Source organism: Balearica regulorum, chromosome 5 (genome assembly GCF_011004875.1).
Source record: "Balearica regulorum gibbericeps isolate bBalReg1 chromosome 5, bBalReg1.pri, whole genome shotgun sequence".
In the NCBI taxonomy this organism is placed as follows: Eukaryota; Metazoa; Chordata; class Aves; order Gruiformes; family Gruidae; genus Balearica; species Balearica regulorum.
In genome coordinates, this window is record NC_046188.1 from 44288081 (window position 1) to 44302152 (window position 14072).

Genomic DNA, 14072 nt, shown 5'->3' on the forward strand with positions numbered 1-14072 from the left:
TAAAGGTAGGCAGAATAAAAATGAATCTTTGCACTTTGCTGCACCTCTGTGTCAGGTTTTTCTGGTACTTGATCAGGAAGTCTGTGCGGCATCATTTTATTTTTCTTTGGTATTAGAAAAAAAACTTATTCTGTAACAGTCAGGCCAAAATCCGTCCAAAATAACACTTAAAGGACTTCTAAAACACCTAGACATTGCTATTCTTTAATAAATGCTTTTTTCTCTGGCATCTAAATCATCAGATGTATTGTAATGGATTTTTACATGGGGGCTGATAATAAACCTTGAATGAGCAATGGTTTTGGATTATTCATTTTCCCTACCTTGTAACTGAATTTCTTACTGCTTTCTGCCAAGGACTATAATCACCTCAGGCCTGTAGCTTTGAAATAGCAGACACAAGATTAATTTGTCCAGTTCTAGGGTACCTTCACCCTGGTCTCATTTCACAGAACCCTTACAAAAACCTATCAGAGGAAGACATGGCTTTCTTCCTTCAGCTGGAAGGTATAGTAGAGATTATTGAATAAGTAAAAGGATGTGGTGGTGGTGGGTTTTCCATATCCATGTCTGATAATTGAACTTGACTTGACTAGAATTGACTCTATTTTACTTTCCACATACATGTATGTTTTAACATGATATGAGGATTCTGCTTGAAAAATTTGGCTAGGGGAATGCTTTCAAAATAAAACTAATCTACTTAAAATAGTATAGTTATATGGAAACTTTATTTAAATTTCTAATTTGTCAAGACTAATACTTGGCTACGTTTTCAGACTGATTACAAGATTTAATAGATCTGGATGGATTGATGAACGAGGTGAATTGAGGATCTGGCCCTGAATATCTTGGCAAAAATGGGCATGAGAAACCATAGCATTATCTTTATCATAAGAAACGTCTTGACTATGAATCAAGCTTTGCTACTGCTGGTGTTCTAGTGTGGTTGATCAGATATATTCACTCACAACACCTTCTTTTTTGAGGTGCTATGAGTGCCAGTGAAAGACTGCAAGCGTTCAAAGTGTTGGTTTTCATATACTCTTACATTTATAGACTGTGAAAAGCATAAACAGATAGAAAGCATGTTCCTAATACATATCTCAGAGGATTGGGTTTCTGCAATGTGTAATAGGTAATCTGAGAGAGAACAGTGACTGGGTAAATAGCACACCAGAGAAACTTCAGGGAGTTTACTGCCAGGGAAGAACAAATTTAAATGCTTTTAGATGTTTATATTCACACATATACGATGGGCAAGAAGATGGCTCAATAATACTGTGATTTTTATCCACTAATAGCATATAATATCCCTTCAATCACGTGCCCATGTAGTTAATTTTGAAACAAGAAAGTATTGATTTCCTTCCTTTCAGCAGAATGTCCCACCTGCTTAATGCTCTCAATAGAAAAAGAGATAGTAATAATCTTGTTCTTTTTTGTACATTTTAATCTAAAGATTTGAAGAGATTTGCAAATAGTATTTAGCCCAGGATACCTTGACAAGGTATTTAATAGAATTTCAGTGTTAAATGACATAGTAGTGACCACAGAGGATGCTGTCACAGAAACTGTTAACAGCAGAGAACACTGACTTACTTACACTTTAGTTAGATAATATTCTGCCTGCTTGTGTTCCTTAGCTCAGGGTTCACAGTAATTCCAGTATTTATGTATTTTCTCCCATATCCTTTTTGTAATTTGAAGATTGCAATCATATCTAGAGCCCTTTTCTTCAATAGAAATGGTCAGTGACTTAAACTTTTTCAAAATAGAAAGTGAAATGTTCTTTTTGTTTTGCTTTTTTTGAAAGATCCCCAGTTTTGCATACTCTAAATAGCTTTTGCAGTATTAAGAATTGTAGCTATAGCTGCAATTCAACACTATTACAAATCAAACTCACTCAAAAATGCCTCTTGAATTAAAATCCTCTGGTTTTGTTCTCTGGCTAAAATTTGGTGTTGATGGATAGATATTAGGATATTTTGCTAGCCTTACCTTTTAGGAGAGAAGAATTTATACCAACACATGGTTTGTCTGTTAGTCAGCTCCTCAAATAACTTTTGAATCAGTTGGTTCATTTCAGCTAAATTTGGCAGTGCACTAGAAATCTCTAAGATTAGCTTAGTACAGTTTTGGAAAACTGATGTCAGGGTGAAATACCCAAACCTCACTTAGTGTTCCCACTGAGGAAAAGTTGAGGAAGACTTAGTCTTGATCCATTTTGTTTGGCAACAGCTGAATGATCAGGCATGATAAGTGAAGCTCTGGATTAGTTGCTACATGTACTTTCTCTAGCCTGGGGAACTGAGGACATGTCGGCTAGGACTACCTCAGGGAGTAGGGCAAAGAATTGGCAAATCTCTGGGAATATTGCAATGAAACTGCTCTAAGCAAAAGAGGTGGGTTGTTATGCTGGGAAGATGGTGATATAGGGGACATAAAATACAAATTTATAAAACGCCAAACTTTATCAGTTACTCTGCTTATGGGACAGCTTGTCAATTTTGTGCAAATTTTCTTCAACTCAGAAATCAAAGCAGCAAAAATACCTGTTTAATTTAATTTTTTCAAGACTTACATAATTCAAAAATATCATGTGAAGTCTTGCATTTTGCATGTGGCTAGACCTCAGTGAAGGGGCCATTTTAGCAATTTTGGAGATAAGAAACATGAAAGAAAAAAATAAGCATGTGATTATGTTGAAGTAGTGCAAGCACGCAATTCAAGGCAGTTACTCCATGTATTGGTTTGCAACTATTTACTGATTAGATATATCTTTGTGAAAAAGCAACTTTTCATGTAACCCAGTAACCACAGGGCAAAAGACATGTATACTTTATTTTAAATAGATTTTACTCTTATATAGATTCTGCCCCCCACTGCTGGTACTGCCCAAACAAAACAATATAGGTAATGTGTGCATGTATGTTTCCCTTGCTGAAAAAATGTTTTGCAGATCTCCAGCATCTTTTACGTGAGAATTTCAAAACTCTTCACCAATGACAGTGATTACATTTTCATAAATGTCAACACTGAACAGCAGAGAAATTTTAGTTTCTTCAAGTTATAAATGAGGACTAGATTAAATGATTTATCTATTAATATGGAGGATATATCTATCAGAGCCAGAATCTGCAATTTACAATTTCTTTTCCTGTGTCTCACTCAGAAAACCTTTTCCTTTCACACACTAATTCTCGTAGTGTATTGATATTATAGTCTTTCATCTGAAAAAATGCATGTGGTGTTTTACAAATAGTCATTATAGCTGCTTATGCAGCTGTAGAAAATGCAATGACAGGATAACTCGTTAGGTCAGTCTGTGTGTATATTTTAGCAATTTTGTGCATGCCTTAGTAGCATGTGTAGTTATATGCATGCACTCCTGATAGTCCTTGGCATGCTGTGGTTTTTATACCCTTGAGCCCATGTGCAGTGAGCTATTCTTTGTATATACACATATTCTAAATATGGCCAATTGTGGTATTCTGTTTATGTACAAACTATAATTTTTGTAGTCAGCCTTAGAGAAATAAACATATGCACTTTTGGCAAAGAAGTTGCTCAGTAAGATTGTGTTTCTTGGCTCCGGAAGAGTAGCTGGTTGAATTCTTACACTTTTGTGTACTTCTCTTTTTAAGAGGCATCCTATGGTCAATAAGCAAGAACAGCCTTGCCTTACTTTTTCTTCTTCTCCATAGGGAGGGATTATGGAAAAACTGTGAGTGTAAAAAAATTGTTACTGAAAGAAGAGTGATTTTTTTTTTCTTTTTTTCCCTTTCTTTAAGGTTTGGGAGGGTTTTTTTAAATCATCAGCTATACTTTATGTAATATTGCTTAAGCAAGGGGAACTTGCATAAGGGAAACTACTTTAGGTAAGTAATGATAAAAAAACCACAACAAAATAGAAACTGATACATACCTGAAAAGGGATCACAATATTGATTGTCTCGCCCACTTTCTTCACTAGGGTCTGTCTGAGATGGCGTGGCAACCAGATTTTGGGACGCTCTGCAGTTAAGCATTAGTACATTAAATACAAAGCTTTTGATAATTTGAAATATTATTTATAGCTCAAATAAGACAAAACACCAAAAAGGAGAGGCTTGGATACTGGTAAGCATAAGAAAATTGTGCAAACACTGTTTATATAGTTAGGGAGTAGTTAATTCTTTAAGTACTTTCAAATGTATTTGACTACTGGATACAAATTTAGTAGCAGATCTCAGTTATATATTTACAACTGAGCAGGTTTCAATGACATCTGGATTTGTGAAACTGTTTCATCTGAAGCACCAGATTTGGGTGACTTCTGCTGGATTTGAGCCTCCTATGTGGACTTTGTTTCTTTGGAGGACTTTATCAATTCAGTAGAAGAGATGGGACAAAGGGTGTATTGCAATAAAAGAATGATTATGATTAAGCTATTTATACTGCAGTTCCTTGTAAATTGCCATTTGGAGATATTTATGGACTTATTCAGAAAGCAGAGCAATCAATGGATTTCCTTTACCTTTTCTACAGTCATTCAGTTATAGTTCTTTGAGGTGAAAGGAGTGGAGCCTCATTGTAGCAGCTTACTCTTCACTAACAAAAAGAGGACCTTATTCGTTTCCTAGTAATTTAGTAAAAGAATTTCTTAACAAACAGTTGGAGTATCTGTCCTCATTCGGTTTTGAGATGCATTAGAACTTTGTTTCATTTACACCGAGTTATTTTACTGTCAGTGAGACTCTGGCAGACGCTTTGTGTGAGTCAAGGTTGAGGAATCGACTATTAGCAGCTCTTGATATTTTTTGGACTCCAGTCAAATGAATTATAATCTACTGTTGTTGGGTGATATACAGGGTGTTAATAACCTAGGACAATGAAGAACAGATAACTCCTTTTTATTTAAATAGATCTCTTACCATAGCCAATGCAGTCATTTTGCAGTAATATAACAGCTTTTCCAGCAGAGAGTTAAATATTTAAAAATGTGTCTCTTGAATGCTGACAGTGCCATTACAAGAGGTGAAATGTCCGTATTTTGAAAGTAAGAAGTAGGATTTTGTTTCAAGAGCTATGCTTCAGAAATATAAGACCTGGACAGTACAGTAATGTTCTCAGAATCAGAAGATACTGGGTGCCTAGTCAAAGTGAAAGAGCTGTTTGGGTGTTATTCTCAGAAGGTGGCACCGGCTTGTCAGTCCCAGAGTTTTTCTGCATGTGTACATGTTTAGAATTTTAACCAGAGGAAATAGATTAGTAAGATTTATTCAGTCTAGATACTCACGCAGGATCTCTTGAACAGTAACGGGCTCTTTGATTATTGCTGCTCCACTCTCACCAGCCAAGTTTATAGCCTTTATACGGAAATGAAGTTTGTCCCCTGTAACCAAGTCTTTAATTAGTGCAGATGTGCGCTCAGTGAGACCAGGAAGGGCTGGAATCCATTCTGTAGCTGCAAGTACAGGATTTGCATATTGTAATAATATGTTATTTTTCCAGACTGATACCTTTTCTATAATTGAAAGTAAATTTGTGTTTGTTAGGGTAAAATGAATTTAACATGCAACACCACACTTAGGAGGGAGTAAACTAAGCTGGTAAAAGAACTCTGGATCTAGAAGGTGTGTTTACACATGTATGCACTTTGTTTATTTAAAACAGCTAAGGGTAAGGGAATAATTTTTGGGTAGTTCCTTTGGCATTCTATTTTATAAAGCTTAGAGCTGTGGAGCTTCTCTATATTTATTTTCATTAGCAAAAGAAGGGGGAGAGAATTTTGGAAGTATTTTTAGCAAGAAAGTGAAGCCTTAATTTAATTTTTTCTTGGAATATTTCCTGTGGGTGTCCAAACGGATTGGTGAGAGCCACATATGCTGAACACAATAATAGAACACATAACTGTTGGAATTTATTATTAACTTCTCAGTTGACACTGTAGAACAGAGTTCTTAGGGCTTCCTTTGTTATTCTAATAACACAGAAGTACGATTGATAAAATCATTCTTCTATGATGATGACATATGGGTTCTGGTAATTTCATCATGATATCTCATTAAAGGCTATAAATTATTTCTGGATAAATTATACCCTGTAAAAGACATAGTTTAAGTTATATGGCAGTTGAGCTTAGTGTCAGAGAAAATTTTGTGATTGAAGTGATTATAAATTTGTTTGATTTTTATGACATAAATGTTATGTTGTAGCATCACAGTAAATTGCATGTTGTAGATATGGTGCAGTTATACTCTATTATCAGACCAGAAGTAGTAAAGGAGATAAAGTAACAGTTTCTTGAAAGTTGGACTGATGTTGTTACAGTCATGTTATTATATTGGTTTTAAGGAATACACAATTTGTGAATGGTACAAAAGCATAGTAGCAATAATAGAACAGCACTGGTATTGTTGTAGTACTTTTCTGTATTAAAGTTTATGATGATTATGAAGATGATGTTATGGTTGATGTGGCTTTCATGGTTTTACAGTTAAGGCATGGTAAGTCTGGTGATGGTTGGCAAGGATGTTAGTCATAGATTAGAATGCTACTGAATATGGTTAATTTATTGGGATATTGCAGTGAAGCCATTGCAATTGTAGTGTTTTAATAATGTTCAGTTGCTGCTGCCTAGTACTCGTGCTTACTTACATCCATCTTTGCAGTATTCCACAATATAACCATCTAATCCCCCAGCTCCAATCCGCTCAGGGGGTCTCCACTTCAAGGCAACAGTGCTGTCAGAAACATCTTCCACTGTAAAGTGCGTTGGTTCACTTGGAGGAGCTAAAAGGAAACATGTAGAAGTAAATTCTGAGAAACAGCAATACAACAGTGAGAATTCAAAAGCTATAGAAGGAGTAATTAGCAGCTGAATTATATACCACTATCTGTTTTAATAAAATGAAGCTCAGTTGTAAAATGTAACACCTAAAACTTCATTTATAGAAGTGCAGCATAAGATTCCTCTAACAGGGAGGGGAAGAAGAGGTTAAGATAGTAGTTCTTATTCATATCTCCTCCCTTATGAGTAAAAGCCAATGAAAAAAGAAGAGTTGTAGAAGGGAGTCAAATTGTCAGCAGAAATCTGCAGAAAAGTTTAGAAAGAAAAATGCATACAATTAGTATGCTGTACTTAACACCCTGGTTATAATTAGACAAAGTTCACATAAGCAGAGAACCAAATTCATTAGTGACTAAATTTGAGTTCACTCATTTTCCTCTAACAGTGGAGAAAATGACCAAAAGTTATGACTACATGTTTACAGAAACACTACTTTTGATTTGTGCATTTGTAATAGGCTAGCATGAGAAAAATACTTTTGGGCTGAAAATTTTTCACTTTAGTTACATATAGCTATTTCATTTCTTTTCAGAACAGGAGTGTCATGGCTTTTTCAAAATCCATAGTTCAGAAAGACCACTAGCTAAATTCAGTCTTTTTAAGCATGACTATTGTCTACTAATTAAAAAAACAATCAAGAAAAGACCTTACTGGAGAATCCCAAATACACAGAAATGTTACTGTGAAATCATTGATTCCAAAAAGCAAACAGAAAAATAAATTTTTCAAAATAACATTTAGAGTGCTGGAACATAAAATTTAGTATACATGGCATAAAAGCAATCATGTTAAAGAAATGTATGTTTAGCATACTCCATGTATATGTGTTATAAACTGAACATCTTTTGAATATACATAACGGATTTTACATATTAGAAATATTTAATATTTAAAGTAAGTTAAATACAGGTTTATAAATTGTGCAACTGATTGAACTTGATCTTAGTTCCCAAAGTTAATGTAAAAAAAATTTTAAAAAATAATATCACCCAGTTTCCTTTCTGTAGCTGTGTCAAAATTTTCCATATTCAAATAGCAGCAAGGACTGTGAATAGTATACGGGATGCAAAGGCAGTTGGGAGCATACACAACCACACAGTACACGATCAAAACCCCAAACCTCTTCTCTGAAGCAGGAAGTGTGAACTTTATCCTTAATCAAATACAACTCTGCCTATCCCATGAAAACTTTGGACCTTTTTTTTCAGTAGCTCCGCTTGATGGTTTTCTTTTGCCCTCTTCTGTTGCAGACCAGCCATTGTGTGTTTGAAATCCAGAATTAAGAGATACTTCTTGCAGTTCATCCTTTCCTTTTGACCCCTTCACTGCATCATCTGCTTTTATGCTATCCCCTTCAGCAGGCTGTCCCCCTTTGCTGATATTTGTAGATTTAGGAACTCTAGTCATTTTAATCTCCAGCTATTTGTATTTTTGTGGGTCTTCTTTCTAAAGCTTTTAGCAGGCAGGTTTCCTGAGGACTCTTTGCTCAGGGACTGCAGGAGACACTGCACTTCTGTGTTGGGAAGGATTATTTATAGAAAATCATTCCTCAAATATTTTCTTAATCAGCTATCCTTTTAGCTGTGGACAGGGCCAGGATTAAGGGAGTACTGGATGGGATACTGTGATATTTGCACCCATAAAGGAATGGGAGAAGCTGAGAGGGACAGGGAAATTTCTGTCAATTAGTTTTCCTCCTTTCCAGGTCCAGCTTGACTCTCACACTTCTAATTATAACAGCTAAAAATTCATCAGCAATTTTGTGAAACTAGAACCTCTGTGCTTCTCAGGAAGGGGAACGAGAGACAGAGAAGAGGAAAATTACAAAGGAAAAGGTTGATAACCTCTTTCCTAACAGATTCTTTTTAGGTATAAGGGCACTTGAAGAGAAGACATGAAAATTGTCCTGTCTTGGTTTTGTCCTAGAAATAATATAAAGTGTGGTAAAACTCACCAATTGGCATGAAGGGTTGTGAGGCAGGGCTTGGCCGGGACATGCCAATAGAATTCACAGCATAAATCCGCATCTCATAAACTACTCCTTCAATCATTCGCTTGGCTTCATAGGTTAGGTCTTTTAAAAGGTCAAAGTTCAGTCGCATCCATCGATAGCTTTTCTTCTTCTTTCTCTCTAAGATATAGCCTGGAAAGGATAGCTTTTATGACGTAAAAGAACTGCAAATTATTCTCTCACATTCAGGAAAAAAGAAAATCACCTTTTTTTTTTTTTTTTTTCCTGTTCAATGGCATAAAAGAGTCAAATATGATTCAGAATCACAATCACATATAACTGAATTGTGTGAAGCTTTGGTATTTTCCTGCAGTTTCCTTTTGTATTACTTTCTATCTGACATTCTTACCGAACAATTATGCTTTTCAGAGTAGAAGTTATTTAGATTTAACTATGTGTGGTATTAGGCTTTAAGCACATTTTGCATGCTATACACTGCTCTTAAGTATGCAAAATAGAGATACTAGCAGAGCTGGTTTAAATGGTAAATCCTTTCTGGTGAGAATGCAGTCATTCACTCCTAATGGCAGAGCAATGCATGAAACACAGCAGTTTAACAGAAAGCCCTTTCAGTGAAGGAGAAATTGAACTGTGTAAGATGAAACATAGAGTTAAAAATTTTTTTTTTCTTGTATTCTGCTGCTATTCACTGATCTTGACTAACAGCATAAATGCCAAAGCAAAATATAAGTTGGAAGAACAGTTTGACTCTTCTTTTTCTTTTTTTTTAAACTAAAAATTATTTATCAAAGTTCTTATGTTAGATCTCTGCGTCCATTGCTAAGTGATGGAATTGCAGAGTGCTTCCCAGACAGTGCAGATCCCAGCTCTGCTTCAGCCCTATAGTGGAGTAAGTCCTGGCCACACACCATTTTTCTTGCCAACTCCCTTGGGAAGGAAAGTGTATGACTACAGACAACCAAGAGAGCTGGATGCACTGCAAACTAAATATTTAGTATAGCCTAGGTGTAGTCTGTATGCCCAGAATCCAGGTCTTTAGTACGTCTCCCTTGCCCCCTCAACAACCACGGCCTTTCCCACACTACCATGCTGTTTTTCAGGATGACTAAGTCAGGCTGGGTTATCAGTTTAAAAGATAAACTTCTAATTTCCCAAAACTGGGAATGGAATCTGTGATTCTTGATCCTTAATATGGAGGATGGTTGTGTATCACATTGGAAATGTTTGTATGAATTATTTTCCAGTGACCTGCTACAAAGGAGTTATCAAATGTTTCTTTCCATCCAGCTATATTAAATTTCTGCTGCTTTTCTGTGTTGCAGATTGTATGCCTGGATGTGATGCCTGTAGATTTCTTTTAAACAGATTTTGGGCTTTAAAGCTATTCATCGTTTAACTATGGAGTGAATAACCAGAAAATACACTGAATGGTGATTTACACATACCATGTATTTGTATGTATTGTATGTTTCTACCCATAGTCTACAGAGGATATGTCTGTAACAGTGGTCAGCTACAATAGTGTAAGTCTATAGCAAACGCATTGTAAAGACTTATGAATTGAGCTGTGTAAACAGTGATTCAATCCCTGCTGCTCACAAAGGTCATGGCTATCAAACTTGCAGATGTCCATTTGCTATACGTGGGAAGTATGATTCACAGTTACAGCATCTAAAGGGAAATGGAGTATGACAGACGCGTTTGCTGACACGTTCTGTGCACAGACATCATGCATCAGCAGCTTTCCTGTCTGTGTTGAATGGCAAGAAGAGCATGGGAGCCTACAGAATGTTTTGGGAAATGAGTGGTGAAAGTACCTTTGAGTTGACAGGTTGTATCATCACTTCTAATATATAAAGTTACCCCTGACATGCTTGTTTTCAGTGGCTTTTAAACAGGGTTAAATGCTGTAAGCAAAGAACCTATGGTTCCTTTGACATGTTCCTGCTTTTTCCTCTCTTCTTCAGGGTCTGTGAGACTGAGAGAAGTTTCAGCAACTCAGTTTCTGGTTTTCTGCCATTTTAGATATGCATAGTTTCCTGTCAGAACTGACACTTCTTCACTGTGGCATACCAGAATTGCAATTTAAAAAAAAAAAAAGTCAAAAGGAGGTAAAAAGACAATACTTTGGTAACATTTGGTAAAGCAGATTATTTCCCCAAATGCACAGAATGTATGATAAAGATACTCTTTAGTAATATAAAAAGTACATGAGATCCCATGAAAGGTTTGCGTAACAGTGAAGACGAGGTGTGAATTTCTTTTCTATATCTGTTGGATATAGGTAATAGAGACTATAGCAGACTGCTTACAATGCCACCTTTAACAATATGAAGACAGGATGCTTATGTCTTTCCCTCCTGCTTTTTTAACTTGCTTTTAAAGCTTTGTTTGAATGGATAGTGCTCCATCTTGGCTTCCCTCCCCCCCACCCTCACTGCCTGCTCCAGCGTTTTATTCCAGCCCTATTAGTAGTAGAGTCCTGTGCTAACTGAAGAAACCTCCTCATGTAGTGCAAAGGGTTGTTAGTGAAACATTAACAAAATCATTCCTTTGACAGTGAAAACAAACCAAAGAACTTTCCAAAATATGTGTCCTGAAAACTCTACAAAACGAAATCAGGGGCTTTGCATAGTCAAGGTGTGTAAGTGTGGGCATGTTTGGCTGTGGTAACGGGATGCCTATTGGTATATATCTTTGCACATAATAGTTTAAATTGTTAACTTCTTGCTTCCTGTCAGAACAGATGAAACCACAAAGGGCTGGCCCAGTAGTATCTTGTTTATTCCTGCACAGATAACTTGTGTTGAATTACATGAGGTTAGTCTGTTCCTGTAGAAGTGAATGAAGTCCAAATATCCAAAAGCAATTACAAACTCCTCTCTTCCAGATATTATGCAGGGGGTTAAAAGAATTTTAGAACATTTCTATCCCTGGCATCCCCATAAGAGTCCATATAGCTTTCAGTGTATTTTTTTTTTAAAAGAAATTCAAATTCTGGTGATCTTTACCAACCAAATTGCTAGATTTGGAGTTCAGAGGAATTTTCCCCTAGAGTTGGCCAATATCCTGTATTATTTTGTTTTCCCTCTGAGGATCACAGTGAGTTTTATCTAAAAACACCATGCTCTGCAGAGAACTTAAAATGGCATTGGTGGTATTCTTGATTTCTTCTGCTCCTTACCTGTATCGCATGATAACTTTGGTCTCTAGTTTTAAGTACAGATTTTAAGGTCATTAAAATGATTGAAGAGTATTTTGTGACCCATCATGTATGTTTGTATATGAAGTAGAATTATGAAGTAGATTTCTAAAAGAAACGTGTTGCCTGAGCGCTTGACATTGCAGATGACTGGAGTTGATGACTGAGGTGGCCACAAATGCGTTTTGGTATTCCTAGGTAAGTCCAAAGGCCTGTATACTAACCTAAAATTTCAGTCTTGAATAAGAATGTTTAGCTTTAACTATTTTTGGTATCACCTTGTGCTTTGGCAACTTATTCCGTGAAATATTTCTCCTCTTCACATAGCACAGGTAGAGGGCACTCTCTCCCTAAAATTGAAGGGCCAGAATCTAGACCAGTTTGAAGGCTTGCTATATTAGAGTAGTTAGTTTCTGAGGGTCGGCCTTCCTGGGGCAAATAAACATAGAGAGTCCTTCTGTGCCATTTTAAAGGAGCAGCAAAAATACAGGCAAGGCTGCTGGGGACTTTATGTTTTAGCACTTCTTACCAAGTACTGGTTGCCCACCATCGTATTTAGGAGGTTGCCACTGCACAGTACAGTAATCTTCTCCAATGTTGCTGATCTTGGGAGCTTCTGGAGGGTCAGGAACATCTGAAGAAAGTGTGAGAATGAATGAGAGTTGTTACTGTTTTGACTTCTGTATAAAAGTCAATGAAATATTTTTCTTTAATTTTTTTCCCCATATCATATTGATACAGCTTTGTCAGATAGCAACAGCAGGTACAGTCAAGAATTTATTGTATTAGCCTAGAGTGAATCCTGCTCTTTGATGCTTCTGTGTTAGGTTGGTTTTCCTTTAAATACCATTTGATTATTCAGCTCCCTTGCTCTTCCCAGATATAATCAACTTTTTGCAAAAATGTAAGGTTACAAGGTTCTGTTCTGTAAGAAGAGGCTTGCCTCAGGGTTTCCTATTTTCTCTATAATAAAGTTTGTTTACAATATAATGGCTGCATGCTTCTCATATTTTGTTATTTTGGAGATATTCATAGTAAATATCCTGACTTAGGATTTATAAAAGGTGAAAAGGGACTTAGTGTTCACCTAAGCAGTGAATTCTAAATTTTAGTACTGTAGGTGAACATATTTTTCTTTTATCATTCCTAAGTTCGCTTAAAACCTGGCCTTTTGTCATGTGTGTGGCAGGGTATAAACAAGTTAAATATTATGAAAAAAATTATAAAAGTTACTGACTCAAAATTATATTCCCCACAGCTCTTCTGTGACTCACAGTGGCAATCTGTATATCTTGATATAAAATACATTATGTCTCTTTATTTCATTAACTATTTACTGCTTATAGAACAATATAATCTTTGCTTAAGAACATAAACCACGACAAAATGGTTGGTTTTTCTTGTCTCAGACAAGCATGAAGCATATACTTCAGAAGGAATTGTCATCTGTAAAATGAGAGGATCACCTGAAACTGGAACTATATAAAAAGGAAATGCATTAATTTCTACTGGGAGTTATTCTCTACCTTTTCACACAGAAGGCAACTACCTCTGAAAAATATTTCTGCCAAATTTTGTGATTGATAGTATTTCCTACCTTTTTGATCCTTTTCTGTTTTTCTAAACCTAAAGTCAGAACGTGCCTCAGTTTTAGAGAAGGGTGAGTTTCGGTGAACTCGAGATGCTTTCATGCTCTGGTTATTTCCTTCCTTCACTTACCAATAACTTTGACTGTGATATCAGCCTTATCTTCTCCCACTGGATTCTTAACTGTAACTCTGTATACTCCCTCATCCTCCTTTTCTGCTCCTTCAATGATGAAGACACAGTGGTCTTCGTGCATCTCCACACGAACTCTGCCTTCAGATTCAAACAGCAGCTGTGGGCATTGAAAGTAACAGATAAAGTCATTGCAAGTTGTGCCAGGGACAGCCTGATGAGCCTGTATGTAACCTGGTGAAAATCTTCAAATCATTGAATATTATCAAAATTATTGAAAGGCTATAAAGTTTTTAAAGATCTATTTGTACATAGAAGAGAGAAAACATAGACTAAGTGTCTCA

The 14072-nt window shown here is 36.1% G+C and overlaps 1 protein-coding gene across 2 annotated transcripts in view; it reads right to left on the reverse strand.

The window, feature by feature from the left end:
• MYBPC3 (myosin binding protein C3) overlaps nt 1-14072 on the reverse strand; it is a 68408-nt gene that overhangs the window by 18279 nt on the left and 36057 nt on the right. For both annotated transcript variants that reach the window (XM_075754627.1, XM_075754626.1), the window contains exons 21-26: nt 13729-13888; nt 12539-12643; nt 8790-8978; nt 6643-6777; nt 5282-5449; nt 3929-4017 (exon numbers count right to left, since the gene is read on the reverse strand). In XM_075754627.1, coding sequence (XP_075610742.1) covers nt 3929-4017; nt 5282-5449; nt 6643-6777; nt 8790-8978; nt 12539-12643; nt 13729-13888 — 846 coding nt within the window. The remainder of the gene's footprint in view (nt 1-3928; nt 4018-5281; nt 5450-6642; nt 6778-8789; nt 8979-12538; nt 12644-13728; nt 13889-14072) is intronic.